The sequence below is a fragment of the Canis lupus genome, chromosome 10 (assembly GCF_011100685.1).
Source record: "Canis lupus familiaris isolate Mischka breed German Shepherd chromosome 10, alternate assembly UU_Cfam_GSD_1.0, whole genome shotgun sequence".
NCBI classification, from domain to species: Eukaryota; Metazoa; Chordata; class Mammalia; order Carnivora; family Canidae; genus Canis; species Canis lupus.
Window position 1 is genome coordinate 57,147,007 of NC_049231.1, and position 20,158 is coordinate 57,167,164.

Genomic DNA, 20,158 nt, shown 5'->3' on the forward strand with positions numbered 1-20,158 from the left:
TGGGCCCCAGGGGCTGTGACCTTGATGATAGGGCCGAGGAGCCTGGAGTGCCATGGGCATGCCTTAGGACGCGGGCCACCGTGCCAAGTTCCTCTTGATCCTTTTTAGGACCAAAGAAGGAGGTGCTGTGAAATTGTGGGACCAGGAGATGAAGCGCTGCCGGGCCTTCCAGCTGGAGACGGGCCAACTGGTGGAGTGCGTGCGCTCCGTGTGCCGCGGCAAAGTGAGTGGGCTGGGCCGGCCTTCCCCCAGCTGTCCCCCCACCCTTCCCCCGGGGCTGGGCCGGGCCAGGGCCCGAGTGAGAGTCAGTGCAGCCACCCACTTGCCCGCCGCTGGGCCCTTGAATCCTGAAAACAAGCCTCCAAGGTGTGACTTGCACAGCGGTGGGCTGCACACCCAGGTAGCCCTGGCTGGTGACCTTGGTGTGCCGCTTAACCTCCCTGTGTCCAGCACACGGGTCGTTGTGAGGATGGCGTGCATTATAACGCACGGGGCCTTTCATCCTGCCTGGCCCGTGGCCACGTCCAGTGGATGGTAGCTGCTGCTGTCACGGCCGTATTGGGTGCAGAGATAGTCGATGATTTGCCCGTGCAGCAAATTCGCCCAAGCCTACAGTTACATGGTCAGTAGGCGGGGGGACTAAAGGGCCATCAAACTGACTCAGAGCCATGGGCATTCAAGTCATACCTGGGCTGAAAATCAAAAACGACTTGTGGGGTTAGCTTTTTGTTGTTTTGTTTTGTTTAAATATGGACATCCAGGCTCTTGGCCAGAGCCGCCAAATCAGAATCTTAGTTCTGATGTGTGTGTTCCTTTTCTCCCTTTTCTTTTTTTAATTTCCCAAGAAACTCAGAGATACTTGAAAATAAATCTCAACCTCTGTTTCATACCTTGTGTTTATATTATTGAATTATTATCAGCCTGAGAATTTGCCTTCTGGATGTTCCCCATAAAAAAAAGGCAGACATGACTCGGACAGACAGGTCTTGGAGTCTCCATAATTAGACATTGAGAGCTTTGTTTTTAAAAAGACAAATGGCAGTCATCTGGTAGGGTAATGAGACTTCTGGGAGGTGGAGGCAGAGCTAGGACCAGAACCTGGAAGTCATTAGGAGACGGCCTTTTGTTCCGTGTGAGGAGGAGCCTAGGAAGACTCTGAGCCGTCCAGGAGCAGAACCCGGCCGCCCTGCTCTGTCGGGAGCTGGCCATCAGAGGAATGTCCTGGCAGAGACCAGATGACAGATGGAGAACTTTGTGCGGATGCTCTTACCCTTGGTTGAGGAAGAAAAGGAAAAGTGAGAGGGTCACGTAAGGATGGGCAATTTAGTTATTTTTTTTTTTTTTTGTTTTTTGTTTTTTGTTTTTTTTTTTTGTTTTTTTTTTGGCAATTTAGTTATTAACAACAGAACCCCTCTAGGCCCTTCTGGTGTTAGTACCTTTGCCAGCAGAGCCACGTTGCCAATTTGCTCTGTGTTTTTCTGTACGTTTCATTTAAAACACAGATCTGCTGCTTTTTTTTTTTTTTTTTTACTTATCTTCATCTCTTTGCCTACCAGTCTCTCACCTACTAGATATCTAGTAGATGATAAAATTATTTCATTTTAAATTGTGGCAAAATATAGGTAACAGTTTACCATTTTAACCATTTTTGAGTGCTGTCTAGTGGTACATTCACACTGTTGTGCAACCATCACCACCATCCACCCACAGAACATTTCTTAGCTTGTAGAACTGAAACTCTGTACCTATGAAGTACTAACTCCCCTTCCTCCTTCCCACCAGTGCTCCACCGTTTGACTTTTCTCTGTGAATTGGACATGGTATGTCATATGAGTGGGATCATACAGTATTTGTCTTTATTTTCTAATGTTTTTATTGCAACAGGGAAAAATTTTAGTAGGAACCAAAGATGGTGAAATAATTGAAGTTGGTGAAAAAAATGCTGCTTCCAACATCCTGATCGATGGGCACATGGAAGGGGAGATCTGGGGCCTGGCCACTCACCCCACCAAGGACATCTTCATCTCTGCCAGCAATGATGGCACAGCCCGCATCTGGGACCTGGCTGACAAGGTGAGGGGCCTCTCTGTCCAGGCTCGGATGCCCCCGGTGGGCCTGGAGTTAGGAGAGGTCCGGCCAACATCAGGCTGGAGATATGTGGGATGTGATGGGTGAGCAATTGAGTTAGAAAGCCTAATAATGAAAGTCCCACTCACACACACCCAATCCATCTATCTTTTAGCTGCATATCCAGCTATAATTATAATACAAGGATAATCTGGAAATGATTTTTCTCTTGTTGTAGAAGAGTCCACAAAACCTTAAAAATAAAGAGAGATATCTCCCTTGGATGGGAAGACTAAAAATGATTTATAATGTCAGATGTTGCCAAATGGAACATTTCATTTTTTTTTTTTTAATGGAACATTTCAATCAAAATCCCAACAAAGTTCCTCTTGGAGTCTAGAAAAAAAATTCAAAATAAAAAAAATCCATCTTGAGTAAAAAATAGCAAAGAGTGGATGGGGGAAAGATTATTGTTAGCAAGTCTTACCTGATATTAAAGCAAGCAGTCAGGGGCTCCTGGGTGGCTCAGTGGGTTAAGCATCCTACTGTGGCTTTCTTCTAAGGTCGTGAGGTCGCTCTCTTGCATTGGGCTCTGTGCTGGGCCTGGACTCTGCTCGGCAGTCTTTCCTTCTCCCTCTGCCCCTCTCCCCCTCCTGCCAGCTTGCTCGTGCTCTTTCTCTCTCTCTCAAAAAACTGTAAAAATTAAAAAATAAATAAAATGAGTACTTGAGTTCTAACAATTAAAAGAGTTGGGTGCATCACCAAATAGCCAGTAAATATTTAAGTAAAAGTTTTAGTATGAGGATGAAAGAACAGACAGGTAAGAGCTGAAGTAGGGTTGTCCAATTCACGTTCATTTTCATAATTACTTACCGTGTTTGTTATTAACCACGGCCGTCATATAGTGAATACCTGCTCCAGTCAGGTGCTCCGCGATACACGCCCGCTACTGCTTGCGGCCGCCTTGCCCAAGTGGCACTAATATCACCTCTTTCCAAACGGAAAAACGGGGAGGTGGTGACCCACCCAGGTAGTGACAGGATTCAGGGCTTCAGCCAACAGGTGCGGAAGCTCCGGCCTTTTCCCTGAGCAAGGGGTGGCCGGTCTAAGGGGGTCCAGTCCGGTTTGCTGCCTGTCTCTACGGTCAACCAGCCTCGCTCGTGTGGCAGCGTCCTGCCGCGTCACGCTGGCAGGGCGCACTGGTTGCCAGAGACCACGTGGACCCCCGTGGGCCCCGCGATCACGCCCGAACCCCCACAGGAAAGGCCCACCGGCCTCGGCCCAATAGCTGCTGCCTCCCTCGCTGCTCTGGGTCAGCGTGCGGGCCCCTGGCTCCGGGGGCGCCGCTAGAGGCAGCGGGCGCTGGGGGCTCGGCTAGTGTCCCGCGCTATCCCCGTAGAAGCTGCTCAACAAGGTGAACCTGGGCCACGCGGCCAGGTGCGCGGCCTACAGCCCTGACGGGGAGATGGTGGCCATTGGCATGAAGAATGGGGAGTTCGTCATCTTGCTGGTGAACAGCCTGAAGGTGTGGGGGAAGAAGCGAGACCGGAAGGTCGGCCATCCAAGACGTCAGGTGGGAGCAGGTGGTCTGCACGGGGAAGGGTGGTTGCCTTCCCCAAGTCGCGGCTGGACAGCGGGACCCGTGAGGGGCCTGCGGCGCCGAGACTGTCGCTCGAGCCCCAGCCACGTGTCCGCTGAGTCCCTGGGCAGTGTCGCCCGAGGAGCAGCCACACCTGCGGCGCCCTTGTCCGGCGGCTGCTTGTCCCCGCTTGCTTCCTGCTGCGGGACGGCATCGGGAAAGGGCCGGGTTCCCTGGAACGTAGGAGGACGGATCCACACGGAGTCCCCGAGGGAGGGAGTCCCCGAGGGAGGGCTGCGCCTCGGAGACCCCTCCCCGAGCGGACCTCCTGCCCGGCCCGTCCAAACGGCCCTTCTTCTCACGGGCCATGCTCTTGGATCGCTTTTTCTAGAATCAGCCCGGACAGCAGATTCTTAGCCGTCGGTTCTTCTGAACACACAGTTGACTTCTACGACCTCACTCAGGGCACGAGCCTGAATCGCATTGGCTACTGCAAAGATATTCCAAGCTTTGTCATTCAGATGGATTTTTCGGCGGATGGCAGGTACATCCAGGTATGCTTCAGCTCGCGGCGCTCCCGGGCAACCAAGAATAGTGATGATGATGATGATGATGGTGACGATGATGGTGACGATGATGATGACGATGATGCCAGCAGTAGCCACAAGAGTGGCGGCTTATGGCACCTGGGAGCTTGCCTTGGGCCGAGCTATGCATGAACATCCTCGTCCTAGGAACACTTTCAGTCCTGTCACTTGCCTCTGACTTTATAAATGAAAGGGCGGAGGCCTCGAGAATTTACGAAAGTCGTCGAAGCACTAGAGTTTTAAGAAGCAGAGCTGCCCTTGGGTAAGAAGCGCTGGCGGCGGGCCCGGGCGCCCTCCCCGCCCCTCCCGTCCAGGCTTCCTGACCCCGTCTCGTCTCCGGGGCTGTGCCTGCGCCCTGCGGCTCCTTCTACTTAGTCCTCTCAACTCCAAGTCGGGGGAGGGTGGCCTGTCCACACGGGGACCTGGACTCCAGGCCCCCACCGTCCCCGGGTCCACCGGGGAGCAGACAGGTGGGAAGGGCTGGCGAGGGCTCCCGCCGCTGGGACTTAGAGCTGGAAAGAAGACGCTGTGGTCTCCAGCGTGCGCCCCACTAGGCGCTAGGGAGCAGGCCTGGAGGTGGCTGCGGGCCGGGAGGGAGCGGGGACCCGGTCATCGGCCACCGATGGGGACTCGGCCGGCCACGCGCTGTAATGGGGAAGGCCTTCGCCAGCTGATCACGAGATCACTAGAGCTGATTGCAGAGGAGTGCAGGGTGCCGCGGGAGCACTTAGGGGCGCGGGGCTAGAGACCCTTCCTCTCCCGCGGTGGGATTTGGGCTGCGGTGGACGGTGTGGAGGAGTCAGCCGCAGAGCAGAGGCGGGAAGGGGCCTCTGTAGGGAGCCCTGGTGCCTTCCCCTTCCCGAGCGGCGGGAAAAGCTAGGGCACAGGGTTAGAGGGCCCGCGGGGCCCATGGGCAGGCTTCCTGGAACATGCTTCTCTCCCCCTAGAATATTCCCACAGAAGAAAGGGCCAGGGCCTCCAGGCTTCAGAAATCATCCGGGGCTGCTGCCGTCCCTGAGAAAACGGGCATACCCCAGTACCCAAGGGCCTGTTTCCCTGGGGACAGGGCTCCCCAAACTGGAAGGAGCATCTGACACCCTGGAGGCTTTGGCAGAGCAGATGGCCGGGCCACCCTCAGGGTGTCTGCCCTGCTAGGTGCGGGGTGGCGCCCGGCCGTCCGTGTTGCCACCCAGCTGCCGCTGCTGCTGGCCAGGAAGCACATTTGGGGAACCCCTGCCGTAGGACTTGGGAAAAGAGCCCGAAGATGAATGGGGAAACGTCCCAGGCCCGGGGACCCAGAGGCCTGGTCATGGTCTGGGAAACGGCATACCAGAAGGGGAGCCCTCTGAGCCGGAGAGGAGCTCACGGCCCTGGTTGCCTCCCCGCAGGTGTCCACAGGAGCCTACAAGCGCCAGGTGCACGAGGTGCCCCTGGGGAAACAGGTCACCGAAGCCGTGGTCATCGAGAAGATCACCTGGGCCTCCTGGACAAGGTGACTGGCCGCAGGGAAGGTCACAAGGGAGTCTCGGGCTGGCTCGGCCTCCAATTCTGTGTGTGGCCGGGATGGGAAGAAGCTCAGAGAGGGCGGTCCGTCCTTGGGTGGAGGGGGGCGGGGGGCGGGGAGCCAGCAGGCCTCTTGGTACCAGTCTGGGCCGCTGGCTTTGATCCGACCTGGGCTTTCGAAATGCAAAGACCCCCCCTTTTGTGAAATCCTACTGTGCCCAGCCTCATCCAGCAGGTTCAGAGGGAAATGACCTCCCAGCTCTTGGCTCAGCCAGGTGCACCCCAGGGGGGCGACAGTCACTCACAGGTGTGCCCCGGGGGCCTGCAGTCACCCACAGGTGCGCCCCCGAGGGGGCCCACAGTCACCCACAGGTGTGCCCCAGGGGACCCACAGGCACGGGGGGGGGGGCCGCAGTCACCCACAGGCACGGGGGGGGGGTGGCGCAGTCACCCTCAGGTGCGCCCCGGGGGGCCAGTCACCCACAGGCGCGGCCCGGGGGTCCGCCCCGCCGCTTAGCAGGACGAGGGGTGCCTTGCCCGTTCTGGGGGAGGATGCACCCAGCCGTGAGCCTGAGGGTGCCCACCCGCGCGCACACTCACATGGCCCGCGGAGGGGCGGAGAGAATCAAAGGTGGGGGCAGCTTTTCCTTTGGGGTGCGAGGGCCAGAGCAGTAGGGCCGGGGGTAAGCGCAGGGGGTGGGAGGGGACAGAAGAGCCACGTGGTCAGAGCAATTGATGAAACGCACCCCCTTGTCCTGGGGCGAGGGTCCCCCACTGTGGGAGCCTTGTCCTGCGTCTCTGACGCCCCCTCTTGTTCTAACAGCATTCTGGGGGACGAAGTCATTGGCATCTGGCCACGAAACGCAGACAAGGCTGATGTCAACTGCGCGTGTGTGACCCACGCGGGCCTCAACATTGTCACGGGGGACGACTTTGGGCTAGTGAAGCTCTTTGATTTCCCCTGCACCGAAAAATTTGTGAGTCGGGGGAGCGTCGGCACCGGCCCCCCGCGCCCTGCCGTCCTTGTCCTGCCTCCTGCAGACACGGGGGGGGGGGGGCACGCTGCCGGCCACCTGGGGTCTGGGATCTAGGACGAGGGGACGCCCGTTCAGCCCCGGGGAACCGGCCCGCCTGGCCTTCCCGTCTCCCTCTGGCCCAGGGGGCCGTCCTGGAAGCCGGGGGAGGGGGCCGGAAGGGGCGCACAGGTGCCCCCGGGCGCCCCGGGCAAGAATGGAGTAACCGGGGCGTGCACACCCGTGGGCGGGCGGGTGCCGAGCTGCCAGAGGGGAGCCCGGGGACCTGGGGGGCCTGGGTCTCTCAGCCGGCGCCCTGCGCTTTTGCCCCCAGGCCAAACACAAGCGTTACTTTGGCCACTCGGCTCATGTGACGAACATCCGCTTCTCTCACGACGACAAGTACGTGGTCAGCACCGGAGGAGACGACTGCAGGTACGACCCTGGCTGGCCCGGGCCTGGTCTCGTCCTCTCCCGGTCCCCGCGCCGGTGCCCCAGTGTCAGCCCCCCTTCCCAGGGACCCGGGAGAGCTGACGTCCTAATGAGCACAAGGGCTTTGAGTATGGTCTTCAGTGTCTGAGGGCTCCCCCCTCCCCCCAGGATGGGCCCACGTCCCCCCCCCCCCCCCCCCCGTGCTGGCCTGGCGGGGGGGGGGGGGGGGGAGGGCATGCAGCGGCTGGAGTCCCGGGGGCGGGCGTCAGGACAGCAGCGACGGGCACCGTTGCCTGTAATCAGGTTAAAACCACCTCAGTCCGTAGGCCTTTGGGCTCTTAGCTGCCAACCCATCACCAGAGCTCGGAGGACAGAGGATTGATCCACAGGCAGGAGAGGCCCAAAAATAATAGCAAGGCTGTTCCCCTGAGAAACAAGGGTGTCCCCTGATTTTACACGAGGAGGGCGAGGAGGGGCGTCGGGCCAGGGCTAGCTGGCAGCAGAGCCTCAGCCAGCGACTCGGCCGGGAGACAGGCCCGGGTCCTGCTGCGGCGTGGCTGGCCTTGGGGCGCCGCGGGAGGAGGACATGGGCCTCCTGAGCCTTTCCGAGGCCGCTTCCCTGTCCCTCCGAGGGCCCTCGTGACAGCAGGACCAGGCGGCTCCCAAGCCCCTCATTCTCCGCCTCTCAAGTCCTTGAGGGCTTTACTGCAACAGGAACGCTGGTCTCATTCCAGCCCCAGCCGAAGAAATACAGACCGCAGGTATCTCAGTGGCCTGAGAGGTTGTGGAACAGGCACCTGGGGGGAACCAGGTCCCAGCCCAGAGGACGGTGCGGGGGACAGGTGCAGGGGACGGCCCCAGAAGATGCCTTCCGGGCAGGCAGCCCGCGGGGGTGGGGGGGTGGGGGTAGGTGGGGGGGGTTGGGTGTCTCCAGGCAGCTGCCGACAGCCGCACTCGTGCCCTTGAGATAACGCTGCCCGCGGAGGGCAAACTCCCTTCAGAGCCGAGCCAGGCCCTGAACAAGAGACACAAGTGACCTGGTCACCCCAGTGCGGGAGATACGAGGTGACTTTTGATTTACTATAAAAGGCCTAGGAGTAACCTTTAAAACGCAGGAGCCCTAGGCCTCTGTAGTCCGGGAGCGTACTCGGATCCCCGGCTCCGCGCTCCACACTAGAAAGGGCTCTTCTACTCAAGTGGACTCGATAAAACCTTTTCAGCAGCAACAAGAGAGCCGGTGTGAAGTGAGATCGCGGGCAGTCCTCACCTTCAGCACTAGGCTGCTGAAAGAGCCAAACCCAACAAAAAACAATAGACTTAAAAAAAAAAAAAAGCAGGTCTTTAATGGGTGGCAAGATCCCTGGTTCATCTTTAGAAACTGAAATCAGTGGCCAGTGCATCACCTGAGCAGGGCTCCGGCCTTTGGTCTCTTGACACAGGGAGCGTGTCCAGCCAGCCGCGCAAGGTGAACGTCTTTTCTGCTTTTTCAGTGTGTTTGTGTGGCGATGTCTGTGAATGCCAGAAAGCTCTTTCTTGCTGCGGCTGCTGCTCCCCTCCCCCCAGCCACCCCGGAGGCACCCGAGGCCCCTCCGAGCCGCCAGTGCGGCGCAGCGAAGCGGGGTGACTGCGCCCATCCTCTGCGGCCTGCGCAACTGCGATGCCAAGAAGGTCAGTTCTCAGATGGGAGGAGGGCTTGCCTCGGCTCCTGAGAGGACGTACTAACCACACTGACAACAACCCCATCTGCTCATGTAGCCCACTGACAAAATTTGAAGCCTCAGTTACCCTAACCAATATGTAGCTTTTAATTTGCATCAAAACTTTTACAGAAGACGTTTTGCTATTCTGTTTCTATATACTTTAAAAATGTTCATTTTTACAAATAAGTTGAACAAGACCGCTTCAGTTAGATGCACCTAAGCGCTAGAACGATCAATAGCCTCAGTTCTCCACATTTAGCTTTCAAAACCAAATGAGCCATGTATAAACAAGTTGAGAAACTTAATTTTTTAACGTTTCATTTGCAGAGTTTTATATCCATTAAGTGCCTTTGAAAGTTTCCAGTTGTGTGGGCTGCTGTCTCACCTCCCACAAATATTCTCCTTTCTACATATGGTGCTAAAACTTCAAAACTGAGGAGGGCTACAGGACCCTTAACAGATTCCTGGTCTGTCACCCATGTCATGTGTTTATGTCACGGCTTCCTAAATGCAAGACATCGGTTACCTGCTTGGGAAATAGTGGCAGGTGAGCAGCAAAGAAACGGAAATTCAGGAGGGAGGGGTAGAAATGGTTTCCACTGTCGAGTGCCAAACCTACAAAATCCAAATAGAAGTTAAAAAAAAAAAGTACAAAACAAACCCCTGTACTATAAAATAGAAGGGGGGAGGGGGAAGCTCACGTGGGTCTAGGAGGATGAACTCTTAATCCTAAAATGGTAATAAATGAGGTGACCCAAAGCCATAGGGGGTCTCTCACCCCCAGAGCGGGGCTGACTTGACCCCATGGATTTGTTGAGGTGAACTATATAGGTCAAGTCCAGATGAAAAGGAAAAGAAAAATCTCTGCAAAACAAATTCCTAAGCCCAAGCAATATTTGATAAGATTATAAAACAAAATAAGCTAGCTTAGAGCTGGCAGGATGACGGAACGTGACCCGGACAATCGGAACCCTGCCTCGGTCACACGTCACCCTCGGCCTGCCGCGGACTCCAGGAGGGGCTGACCGCACACGCCGCCGGGAAGGCTGGTGAGGGGCTGGGGGCGCTGCGCACACACACCGAGCAGTCCTCCCCGTCAGTGAGGCAAAATTCTGGGTCTGGCGTTACTGGCCATTTGCAGTTGTCAGTGTAGAGAAAGGGGAAATATGAAGCATTTTCAACTAAATAGACTAACATTTACCCAGAAGTGCTTCAGCGTTCTAAACGGATTAGATCACTCATGAAGCTATTTTTATATGCCAGGTTATGAATGCCTTACATTAATCCCCTGATAGGCTGTTGGGTCCCCAGTTAGAGCCCCTGTGCAGTCCTAGCTCTGTCCTCTGTAACCGTGTGACTGGTGATGCCGAGAACCGTGTCTGCAGATACTGTACCACCGACCTTTCTTCGTCATCAGACCTTGCATTGACAGAACCACGTGGAAGACTAAATTGATCAATGAGGATATGTACAACTATATTTAAAGAGCAATAGTGTCTGTGTCAAGAAACTTCTTAAATCTTCTTTGTAAACATTTCTATGGTATGATTTTATGTATGTTCATAAATCCTGCACTGTGTTCTATATGTTAAAATATTGGTGCATGAGATTTATTTTCACTTAGCAGAGTATAAGAAATACAGAATTTGAAAGCATTTTGGTACGTGTCAAATAAATTTGATTATGTAAACACAGCTGCACTACGCACTGGAAAGCTTTCTGAGAGTACGAGCCACCACTCCCTGGTTGAAGCAAAGGCTACCCTACCCCTTGGGTATACTTTTCAGCTGCTGCCATTTCATGGAACCAAAATACCAAACGTACTTTAAGTCTATAAGCTTTATTGATACTTTGCTTTTACAGTTCACAATGCATTCCACAGATTCAGTACAGCTTAAACCACAAATGTATAAATCTTCATTTTATAATTTTTTGCATAACAAGGTTTGATATTTGCAAACAACGTTTTTGGAAGCATTAGATTCAGTCCGGAGATTCAGAGTTTATGACAAAATGAACTACAGTAAGTCTGTGCAGTGAAGTTTATGTTGAGGAGTTCTATGTGCATGGCATCGCTTCATGTTGAAAACAGATGGTAGTGTTCCTAGAAATAGATTTTCTTTTTCTAGCTTATGTGCTTTGGAACTATACACATATAACCAATGACGCTCTGAAATATCAAGCACTGTGGGGTAGCCGGAAGGTAAAGGTCTAAGCTTTGAGAAACACTATATATAGATATATATATAATCTATATTTACTTATATTGGCAATTAATATAACAGTAAAATTCACAATACACCTAGAACATACCAGAAAGGCAAGCTTTTTCCTCTTGCTTTAGTGGTATGATCTCGTCTAAACATATCATTTCAAAAAATCTGCATCAATCTACACAGACCATACACAGTGCACAAACTGTGAAAAGGATTATTTTTTTCAGCTCCACTTTCTCTGCGATTCCCCTCCCCCCTCCCCAAAAAAACAGCAAGACTACCTGCAACAAAGTGTAATATACAGCTTTCTCAGATCTTTTATTCACCAGTGCCTCATATAGGAAAAACAAATATGATTACGGTTTAAATCCATACATAGCAGCTTACAATACTTAAGATGATGAACACATGGCAGTCAAGACAGGTAATTTTTCCTCAGACACCGCAATGCTAAAAATAAAGATCTGTGAAGCTGCAATGTCAAGGTTTCCTTCTTCCCTGACCCTCCCCCATGTAATCAAATGAAGATCCCCTTTAAAGATAAACTCCTATTGTTAATGATTTCTGGCTTTTCATTCAGCTTTGCGCTTCAATCCAGGGATTTTCGCTTGGATTCTACAAATGAAAAGGTTGAAAAAAAAAAAAAAAAGGTCAATGAAATATTCTTAAATTTTCAGTATTTAAAAATGCTATCCTTCAAGAACTGCTTGGATATTGATCAGCTTCTACAAGACATGAAATCCTAAGGCTGTCAAACTAAACTATGAGCTGTAACTTTGCCACCTTGCCTCATGAATTAGCTTTGGGATCCCTGGGTGGCGCAGTGGTTTAGCGCCTGCCTTTGGCCCAGGGCGCGATCCTGGAGACCCGGGATCGAATCCCACGTCAGGCTCCCGGTGCATGGAGCCTGCTTCTCCCTCTGCCTGTGTCTCTGCCTCTCTCTCTCTCTCTCTGTGACTATCATAAATAAAATAAAAAAAAAATAAAAAATAAATAAATAAAACCTTAAATACAACACCTAGCAAACACAGAAATCAATGATGCACATGAAGAGAAAGATCTTGCGGCAATTGTCGCACTTTTCAGGTATGATTAAGATTTGCTACTGATTAAGGTCTGTGAGGTGAATATCCCACACTTGGTTCTCTAAGCCCAGCACACCCTATCCTTAGTATGTATTTTTTTTTAAAGTTATGGATTTTAAATACTTACTTAGCCATAGCATCTTTAACACTCTTATTTGCAAGTCCTAGATAATGATCTATCTGTGCCTGAAAGAGAGGTATGAAAGGAGTTACTAGAAAATTAACATTGTTAAAGAATCTTATTAACTGTTACTATGTTTCAGCAAAGTAAAGCCTTAATAAAGGCTTTCAGAACCACATTTTTCATTTTTATCAGGCTTTGGAAACCAGCACTGATAGACTTGTATTCTGAAATCTACAGTTAAGAAATTACCTGATGCCGTTCATAAATAACAGGAACGCTGAAGAGTGAAATCAGAGCTGAAAAAAGGAAAGACACAACCTTTAAAAATAGACTGGTATGATTTAGGGAACAAACCCTGAAAAGCCATCAAACTAGTAAACTTCTCAGACAGCCAGGCAGTGTTCCTAATGAATGAATAAGCACTTGAGGTTCTCCTGGAGGCGCCTGCTGGTGGGGGGCCACGCGAGAGGAATGAAGGAGTGAACGAAGCAAAGAATGCTGCAGGAACCGTTCCTCCCTTAAAATCATGTCCCACAGACCTTATGAAATACAGGCATCCCGCATTGGTCTGATTGATGACTGCACCCTCAGGCAAGGCCAGCCCCCACTTGGTTTATCACTGTTAACTGGAGCATTCTTTAGGAACTTAACTACGCAAACGCTGGATTGACCACCCACTTACTGTGTGCCTTGGACAAGTCATTTAGCGACATTCTCAATCTCAATCATACAGTAAGAATCTTGACTTGCCTTATGACAATGACCTTATTTGCACTGACTACAGCTTTCCATTTGCAAAGCTGATTAAAAAAAAAGTAGCATCGGGATCCCTGGATGGCTCAGCGGTTAAGCATCTGCCTTCGGCCCAGGGCGTGGTCCTGGAGTCCCGGGATCAAGTCCCACATATACAATATCAGTATCAGCAATTTATTTAAAGAGCTCACAATGTCTCCACTAAAATGCTTCTAAGCTCCTGCACACAATCTTCTCATATTGTACAGTTTTTCCTTCAAATCGTTTTGTAGACTTACCCAAAATCAGTAGTGTCAGACCATTGAACAAGGCACCAACATAGGTAAATACCCACATCAACACTGCAAACTGTAAGAAGATAACATTAGCCTATTAAAAACAATTCACACCAAGTCGAAGCTTTCAAATAGAAGCATCCCATCTGAATGCCAACCTACCAGAGGCATAATCGTTGGAGAAGTGGCAAAGTAATACGGTATTTCACCTCTGAGTGAAATCGAAATCTCAGAATCCTAGTTATAATTAAAACAGATTTGATTCATTTTCTTTGGACTACACTACCAAGTAGCTTAATTGTTTTCTCTGAAATCAGAAAACATGCCAAAGGTATACGTTACCCCTTCAGCTTATTACAGCATGGGAAGCCTGAAAAAGTATGCGAATTTGTGATTAAACTTGAGTTTAAAGCACTAACAAGTACTTCAAGATCTGCATGAGCTGAATGATTCAGGCATTAACACCTCAGCTGAATAAGCAACAATGAGGCAGGGAATAGTTATGATCAGAGAGAAGGGGGTTCAGGTAACAAAAATACCACCTCCAGCATCGTATTAAGGATCAGAGGCATTGTCTGCACAGTGATACACGTTTTGGTAGTGAATCCTGGAAACGAGGATGCCTCAAACTTGTATACCTGTTAATAAATCTGACCATTAATATTCTTTTAGCCACTAACTTCTGTATTTAACAAACACCAATATAGTTCTCGCTATATTGCCAGGCACGGTTTTAAATGTCTTACAAATATTAACTCCTTTATTCCTCTTAACAACTGGGTGAGGCAGGTGCTGTTATTACCGTGGCAGATGCAGGCAGCTCAAGGACAGAGAGGTTTGCAACCCTGCCTGCGGTCAGCTTTCACTGTCCCCTCTAGGGGCGGAGAACTGCACTGAGCTAACTCAACTCTCCTACTTCACATGGTCTTAAAATCATGGTTTTATTTTTTATTTTTTAAAAATCATCAAAGCAGCTAGGGAAAGGCTGTTCTAAAAAGGGATTTCATTTTGTTAAGTCCTTTATTTGCTCTGCATACCTTATTTAAGAAAAGAAAGGCTGAACAAGAGGATTTCAGAATTTTCTTCCAGTTCTAAAATCTGGTTCACCTCTTACAGGACAGATTTGATGACATGCACAAAGCAGTTCTTAGAAGACTTAGAAACAAAGTCAGTCTGGATTTTATTATTCTTAATCAGTAATTCCTTTGCTTTCTATTACAAGGCTTCATGTGTCTGGCACCAGCTCTGCCCTAGTTAGTAGTTAACACAATAGGATGCCACCATCTACAGTGATCAGTCAGGTACGGACACCGTGTAAGTGAAAAGGAGAGGGGAGGGGAGTCAGTACCTCCGTCTCCTAAGGCAGGGATCGGCAAACCTTTGCTATCAAGACAGATGATAACCACGTTTGGTGTTACGGGCCACAAGGAGTCTCTCAGATATTCTTTGGATGTTATCTCTGAAATTTTTTTGAGTACTATCCTTTACAAAATTTAAAAGCCATTCTTAGCTCCCAGGCTATCCCCAAACAGGCCATGGGCCAGGCAGTAGTTTGCAGACCCTTGAACTAAAGCATATATTCCTCCATATATTCACTCGTTCAACAAAATCTGGTTATCTACTAAGAGCTGAGTACCAAGCCGTAATGAGGGTGTTCAAACTCTAAGAAGCACATTTTCGGCAGTTCGGGAACACGTTTTGGATTCCTCCCCCATCGGTTCTACACATAGCAACCTCTGATTACCCCTTCAACTGAATTTAACTAACGTTCAAGTGACCAGATGTCAAGCATTCCTAACTCCTGCCAGGTGAAAATCAAAAATTAAATGCTGCCCTGATCTCAGCAACTGCTGTGGTAGAAAGGTTTGAATCATGACTCCAGTCAGCAAGCCTTTTCCTTCTCACAGGAGAGTTTTACAGACTCCTATTGCAGAAGCTAATTATAACTTCTGCACTTAAGCAAGTTTGCTACAGAACATTTTCATGTTTTTTATCCATTGCCATCCACAAATCTAAAGAGAGAAGCATCAACCTTCCACGTTTTAGAAGAAACTGCTTTAGCAATGAGGATACCTGTGTCGAGACAGGATTCAGATACTCTAACACACAAGCTAAGAAGTCCTAATTTGGCCATTAAGTCACCCACAAGGTCGTACTCCAAATCCACAAGGAGAGACACTCAAGATTTCACACCTAGGCTATCTAAGGGACTCAAATGGCACTGGACTTGCCTCGTGGGGGACACTTCCTAAAAGCCACACTACCCAAAGGCAAAGAAAAGAACTGGGGGAAGATTAAATGTCTGTGGGACCTGGCAGGTGCACTAAATGAAAGAAGCAGCATGGCTAAGGACTGAGGCAAACAGACATCCATACTCGCCCTCTCACGGAGGCTCCACAGACTGTCAACCATGCAAGTATTCCAGGCCCATGTTACCATTAAAATTTCCCATTTTAAGAGAGAAACCAGAGATTCACATTTGTATGTGTTATCATAGAACTTTGAAATATTGCAACTAAGTCTGGAGAAAATTTAACATTTCAGGGGCCCAAAACAAAAATGCTAGGTAAGATTTTCCAGGTAAAACACAACAGAAGAGAAAGACACAGTAGTTAAGGATATGCATCTAGCAACTGCTCAATCACTGGAACTGTTATATAATAAAAGCAACATTTTTTTTTTTTTTTGCAAATATATTAGGTCAGTGAATCTCATCACAATGCCAGAAGTGCTATTATTATCCCTATAGAAGAGCAAACCAAGACAGAACAATTAAGCAAGATACTAGACCAGAGGTCCCTGTGATCTCAGGCTTATCTGACTCCAGAATCAATCTGCTCTGCTCTACTGTAAATTCACCTACAGAGCAACCATTATTAGTGGGAATTTGTCATGAATGTGCATGCTATCATAAAGGGCCAAAGAACAGGTCCCTAAGCATTTTAAAGAAACAAAACAGGCCACTTGCATTTTGGACCTACAAATTCTATGTTAGTTCATGGCAACTATTCTGTGCCATGATAGCCAATGCATACATTAACCGGGAAATCAGATCATCTCCTTGGGCAGTAACGACAGGGGAGGAAAAAGGACTAAAGTACAATGAAGGTCTAATATAAAGTGAGCAAAGGCCATGATCTTGTTTACCTTTTGTCCCAGGGGAGGAGAGAATTAAACTAAACTGTATCAAAAACCTCATTCAAGAGCTCCCTAGAGCTCTTTACTAGATGATGTCTCAACAACTCAGAGGCAACATTTGTTAAGGAAAATGGAGGAAGGACAGTGCAACAGAATTTCAGATATTACTCTGGCAATTCTGACGTTTTCAAACTTTTTCTGCATTCTTAAACTGAAAGTTCTTCGACCTTTTATGACATCTTCAGCCTCATCCATTAGTATCACTTTGATTGCCTACATGTTTCCTAGCTCATTATGCTTCTGATTTTTCTGTGATCCGGAGAGAGCAGAAACTGTCAAAATGTGTATGTTAGATTTTAATGTTCTTTTGGGTCAGCTATTTCTGGAGTTCAGGCCTCTTTGAGCTCACTTTCAGATTTAAGATTGTATTCTGGAGCATTATGTGCAGGCAACTATAGCTAAAAATTTTCTTGCAATTTTAATATGTATTTTCACTGAAAATCACAGAACTACAGTCATACAGAATCTAGTCTTTATCACCCAAAAGCTGTATTACAGAAAAAAAAGAACCTTTGCCCAAATCATGTGGTCTTAATATCTCATAAATAAAATTACTAGATTTTTTTCTTCAAATTTGAGGTTTGAAAAGGCAGGATCCCTCTGATGAAACCTGGGAGCCTGGGGGAGCCTGGGTGGTTCAGCCCATTAAACATCTGTCTTCAGCTCAGGTCATGACCCTGGGGTCCTGGGACTGTGGCCCACATTGGGCTCCCTGCTCAGCGCGGAACCTGCTTCTCCCTCTCCCACTGCCCCTCCTACCTGTGTGAGCACTGGCTCTTGCTGGGTCTCTCTCAAATAAATTAAAAAACAAAACCAAGAAAACTTGGAGCCTTATTCAAGAAGCTGCAAAGCTGACCCCCGCAGGAACTGTCCTATGCCTCTTTTCCAGTGGGGGTGGTGGTGAGTGGGGGGTAGGAGTGGGAGAGGAAACCTACAGCCTGGAGTTTATAGCTTAATACCACTACTTTTAAAAACAGTTAGGAGAAGGGACTCCCCTTCCTTCTCTTTCTTCCTTCACAGATACCAGTAAATTTTATAGCTCCTCAGGTGGTTCCAATGTGCAGCCAAGACTGAGAACCACTGTTTTAAAAGGAACCCTATCAAAGATCCCTTACGTGGAAGATCAATCACAGAAACAGAATTTTCTTACCCCTTAAAAGTAGGGGGTGTAAACTACTGTATACTAGTTTTCTGGTACTCATGGGTATTATTTAAAACAAGGTTAACAGATATCACTGGGTTACATAAAGTTATCCTGCCCCTTTCTGACTTCTCAGAGGCTAATAAAGTACCAGATTCTCCAAGAAAAGGCTTTCCTTTCCTTCATTCTCCTCCCCCGACCTGATGTCTGGCACTCAGTGGAACAAACCCACTCTAAGAAATATAACCTTTAAAACAAATCCTGAGGATTGGACAAAACATTTGGCTGCAGTGAAATTTTATACTAATATTTGAAATAAGTTCTACTGAATGGAATTAGAAATATTTTGTTAGTGATTTTGCCCATAATATTTGACTAAAATTAATCCTTTGGGAAATAAATGCATTGTTGCTCCATCTGTGGATACTTGAAATCTTTTCTAGGGCTTAGAAGCTTGTAGTTAATGGCAAAGGAGCAAAACAAACGGAACCTTTTTTTTTTTTTAAGGTTTTATTTCAGAGAGAGTGAGCGAGGGGCAGAGAGAGAAGGAGACTCCTCACCAAGCAAGGAGCCCCACAGGAGGCTCAATCCCAGGACCTCAGGATCATGACCTGAGTCAAAGGCAGATGCTTAACTGACTGAGCCACCCAGGCACCACACAAATGGAACTCTTACAGATTAATTTAAAAGGAGAAGTCTGTGAAACAGGTCTTATTTGTCCACCTCAACTGAAAGGTTGTCATCTGGACAATACTTAGGCCAGGCACAGTGATAACTACCATGTCATATCAAGTCTTTTTCAGCAGGCAGGAGGCTTGATGCCTCATGAACTTTGGAGTTTGGTTATTATCATTATTTTTAATCACATTTGATTATGTGTGTGTTTTTTTTAAATCATTGTCAAAAAAAGTCATGAGCAAGAAGAGAAAGTTTTACATACTAAGAATAGTGGCTTTATAATTTTCACTTTCTGAAGAAGAAAGTTTCAAATAGAAGTAGTGGTAATTGTGACCTAGAATTTAGAAATGTAGATTATATAAATGTGAGGGCATCAAATTTATGAAGACAGTGAGTTACAGAGAATCCTCTTTCAAATTTTTGTTTAAAAGCTATTAAAGTACGCCACAGAGCTTGATACCATGTATATTTTCGACATTATAAACTTATGAGACTCCACTGCATTTTCTCAAATTTAGAGTGATGTTCATTTTCCTAATGATGAATCATACAAAATCAAAGTAGTTCCAGTTAGAAGCTGGTTCCTTAAGTTTTTAAAGATTCAGTGTTATTTCACAAGTTTGTCTGGAAACTGCAGAGACAATGGCTATTTATTAGCAAACGTTCAAAAGACTGAGACTCCAAATTTAAGGAAATAAATCAGTCTAATAGGGCAAACTGATTTCTTCTTTACCCTGAAAAAAACAACAAAAAAAAAAGAATGAGAACTGAAAAAACCTTTTTTTTTTTTTGCTTGCTTTAGGGAGAATATCACTCTACTGGCTGCTGTGGCTTAAAGGCAAAAAGTAATAAAATCAGAAGGAAATAATTTTCTTTTTAAAAGAAAACACTCTATAAAAAACTAGGGGAATAAGAGTGGTAAATGCTTAAGGAACTATCTATAGAGAGAGAATACGAAGTCATTTTTATAGAGTCAAGAGTGTTAAGGTTTTTGTCAGCTTTTTTCAATAAGAGACATTTTAAGCAAGTACCTTGTGTTTCTATAATACCCTTATTCAGTAGAAGTAAACAGAATCTGTACTACTCAGACACAATGACATAAAGATTTAACTTTAATAAAAAGGGGTCAATTTTTATTTAAATTTTTAATTTTAAGGGGGGTCAAAAGGTAAAAAAAAGTTTATTGACTTTGGAGGTACCCCCTAGGTACCCCAGGACAGGAAACAAAAAGAAAGAAAAAAGAAAAGGTTTAACTAAAGTCTCCCAAGTAATACAACCACCAGGTTTAACAAGGAAGACCCTCTGTGTATATCATCAGAATGTACAACTGAATTACCAAGTGCTTCATACCATAACCTTTGCATAGGGCAAGACATACCCAGCCTTATTCTTTTGCTTCAACAGATTTTGAGACCTAATGCAAAGGTCATTCTATGTGTTAGTATGCTGAAGCACCTGTTACTTATTTGGAGCCCTGAATGAATTACCATGTGGAGAAGTCACCGAGCAGCTTTCCTTCAGCTCTGGGTTTGCCAAAAAACACTACTCAAGAAAACCAAATAAGTTTTCTTTTTCTCTTTTCAAAAGTCCTGCTGATTCATAAGAAGAAAAAGTATTAGAATATAATTCTAGTGCAACTCTTTTTTCCCCAATATTAAGAAAAAACATTTTTAAAGAAGAAAACTTCATAAAAATAGTATTTCAGGAAGTAAATCTGCCATGTTATGTGCCACTTTGTTACTCAAAAGTCACATACATAAAAGTCACTCAAAGCAAAAATTTATCAAGTTCAGTTTCTCTCATTTAT

General features: G+C 47.8%; 2 protein-coding genes across 5 annotated transcripts in view; one reads left to right on the top strand and one right to left on the bottom strand.

Moving 5' to 3' along the window:
- EML6 (EMAP like 6) overlaps positions 1 to 10,575 on the top strand; it is a 274,701-nt gene extending 264,126 nt beyond the window's left edge. Inside the window, 9 exon segments of the mRNA XM_038551275.1 lie at positions 109 to 223; positions 1,885 to 2,073; positions 3,467 to 3,616; positions 3,618 to 3,640; positions 4,038 to 4,200; positions 5,622 to 5,725; positions 6,560 to 6,713; positions 7,084 to 7,184; positions 8,672 to 10,575. Of these exon segments, the coding sequence (XP_038407203.1) occupies positions 109 to 223; positions 1,885 to 2,073; positions 3,467 to 3,616; positions 3,618 to 3,640; positions 4,038 to 4,200; positions 5,622 to 5,725; positions 6,560 to 6,713; positions 7,084 to 7,184; positions 8,672 to 8,696 (1,024 nt within the window). The 3' untranslated portion in view covers positions 8,697 to 10,575.
- A 127-nt stretch (positions 10,576 to 10,702) lies between these two features.
- Positions 10,703 to 20,158, bottom strand: part of RTN4 (reticulon 4) — a 70,437-nt gene continuing 60,981 nt past the window's right edge. For all 4 annotated transcript variants that reach the window (XM_038551276.1, XM_038551278.1, XM_038551277.1 and 1 more), the window contains 4 exons: positions 13,338 to 13,407; positions 12,556 to 12,602; positions 12,310 to 12,368; positions 10,703 to 11,712 (listed from right to left, as the gene is read on the bottom strand). In XM_038551276.1, the coding sequence (XP_038407204.1) occupies positions 11,670 to 11,712; positions 12,310 to 12,368; positions 12,556 to 12,602; positions 13,338 to 13,407 (219 nt within the window). In that variant the 3' untranslated portion in view covers positions 10,703 to 11,669. The remainder of the gene's footprint in view (positions 11,713 to 12,309; positions 12,369 to 12,555; positions 12,603 to 13,337; positions 13,408 to 20,158) is intronic.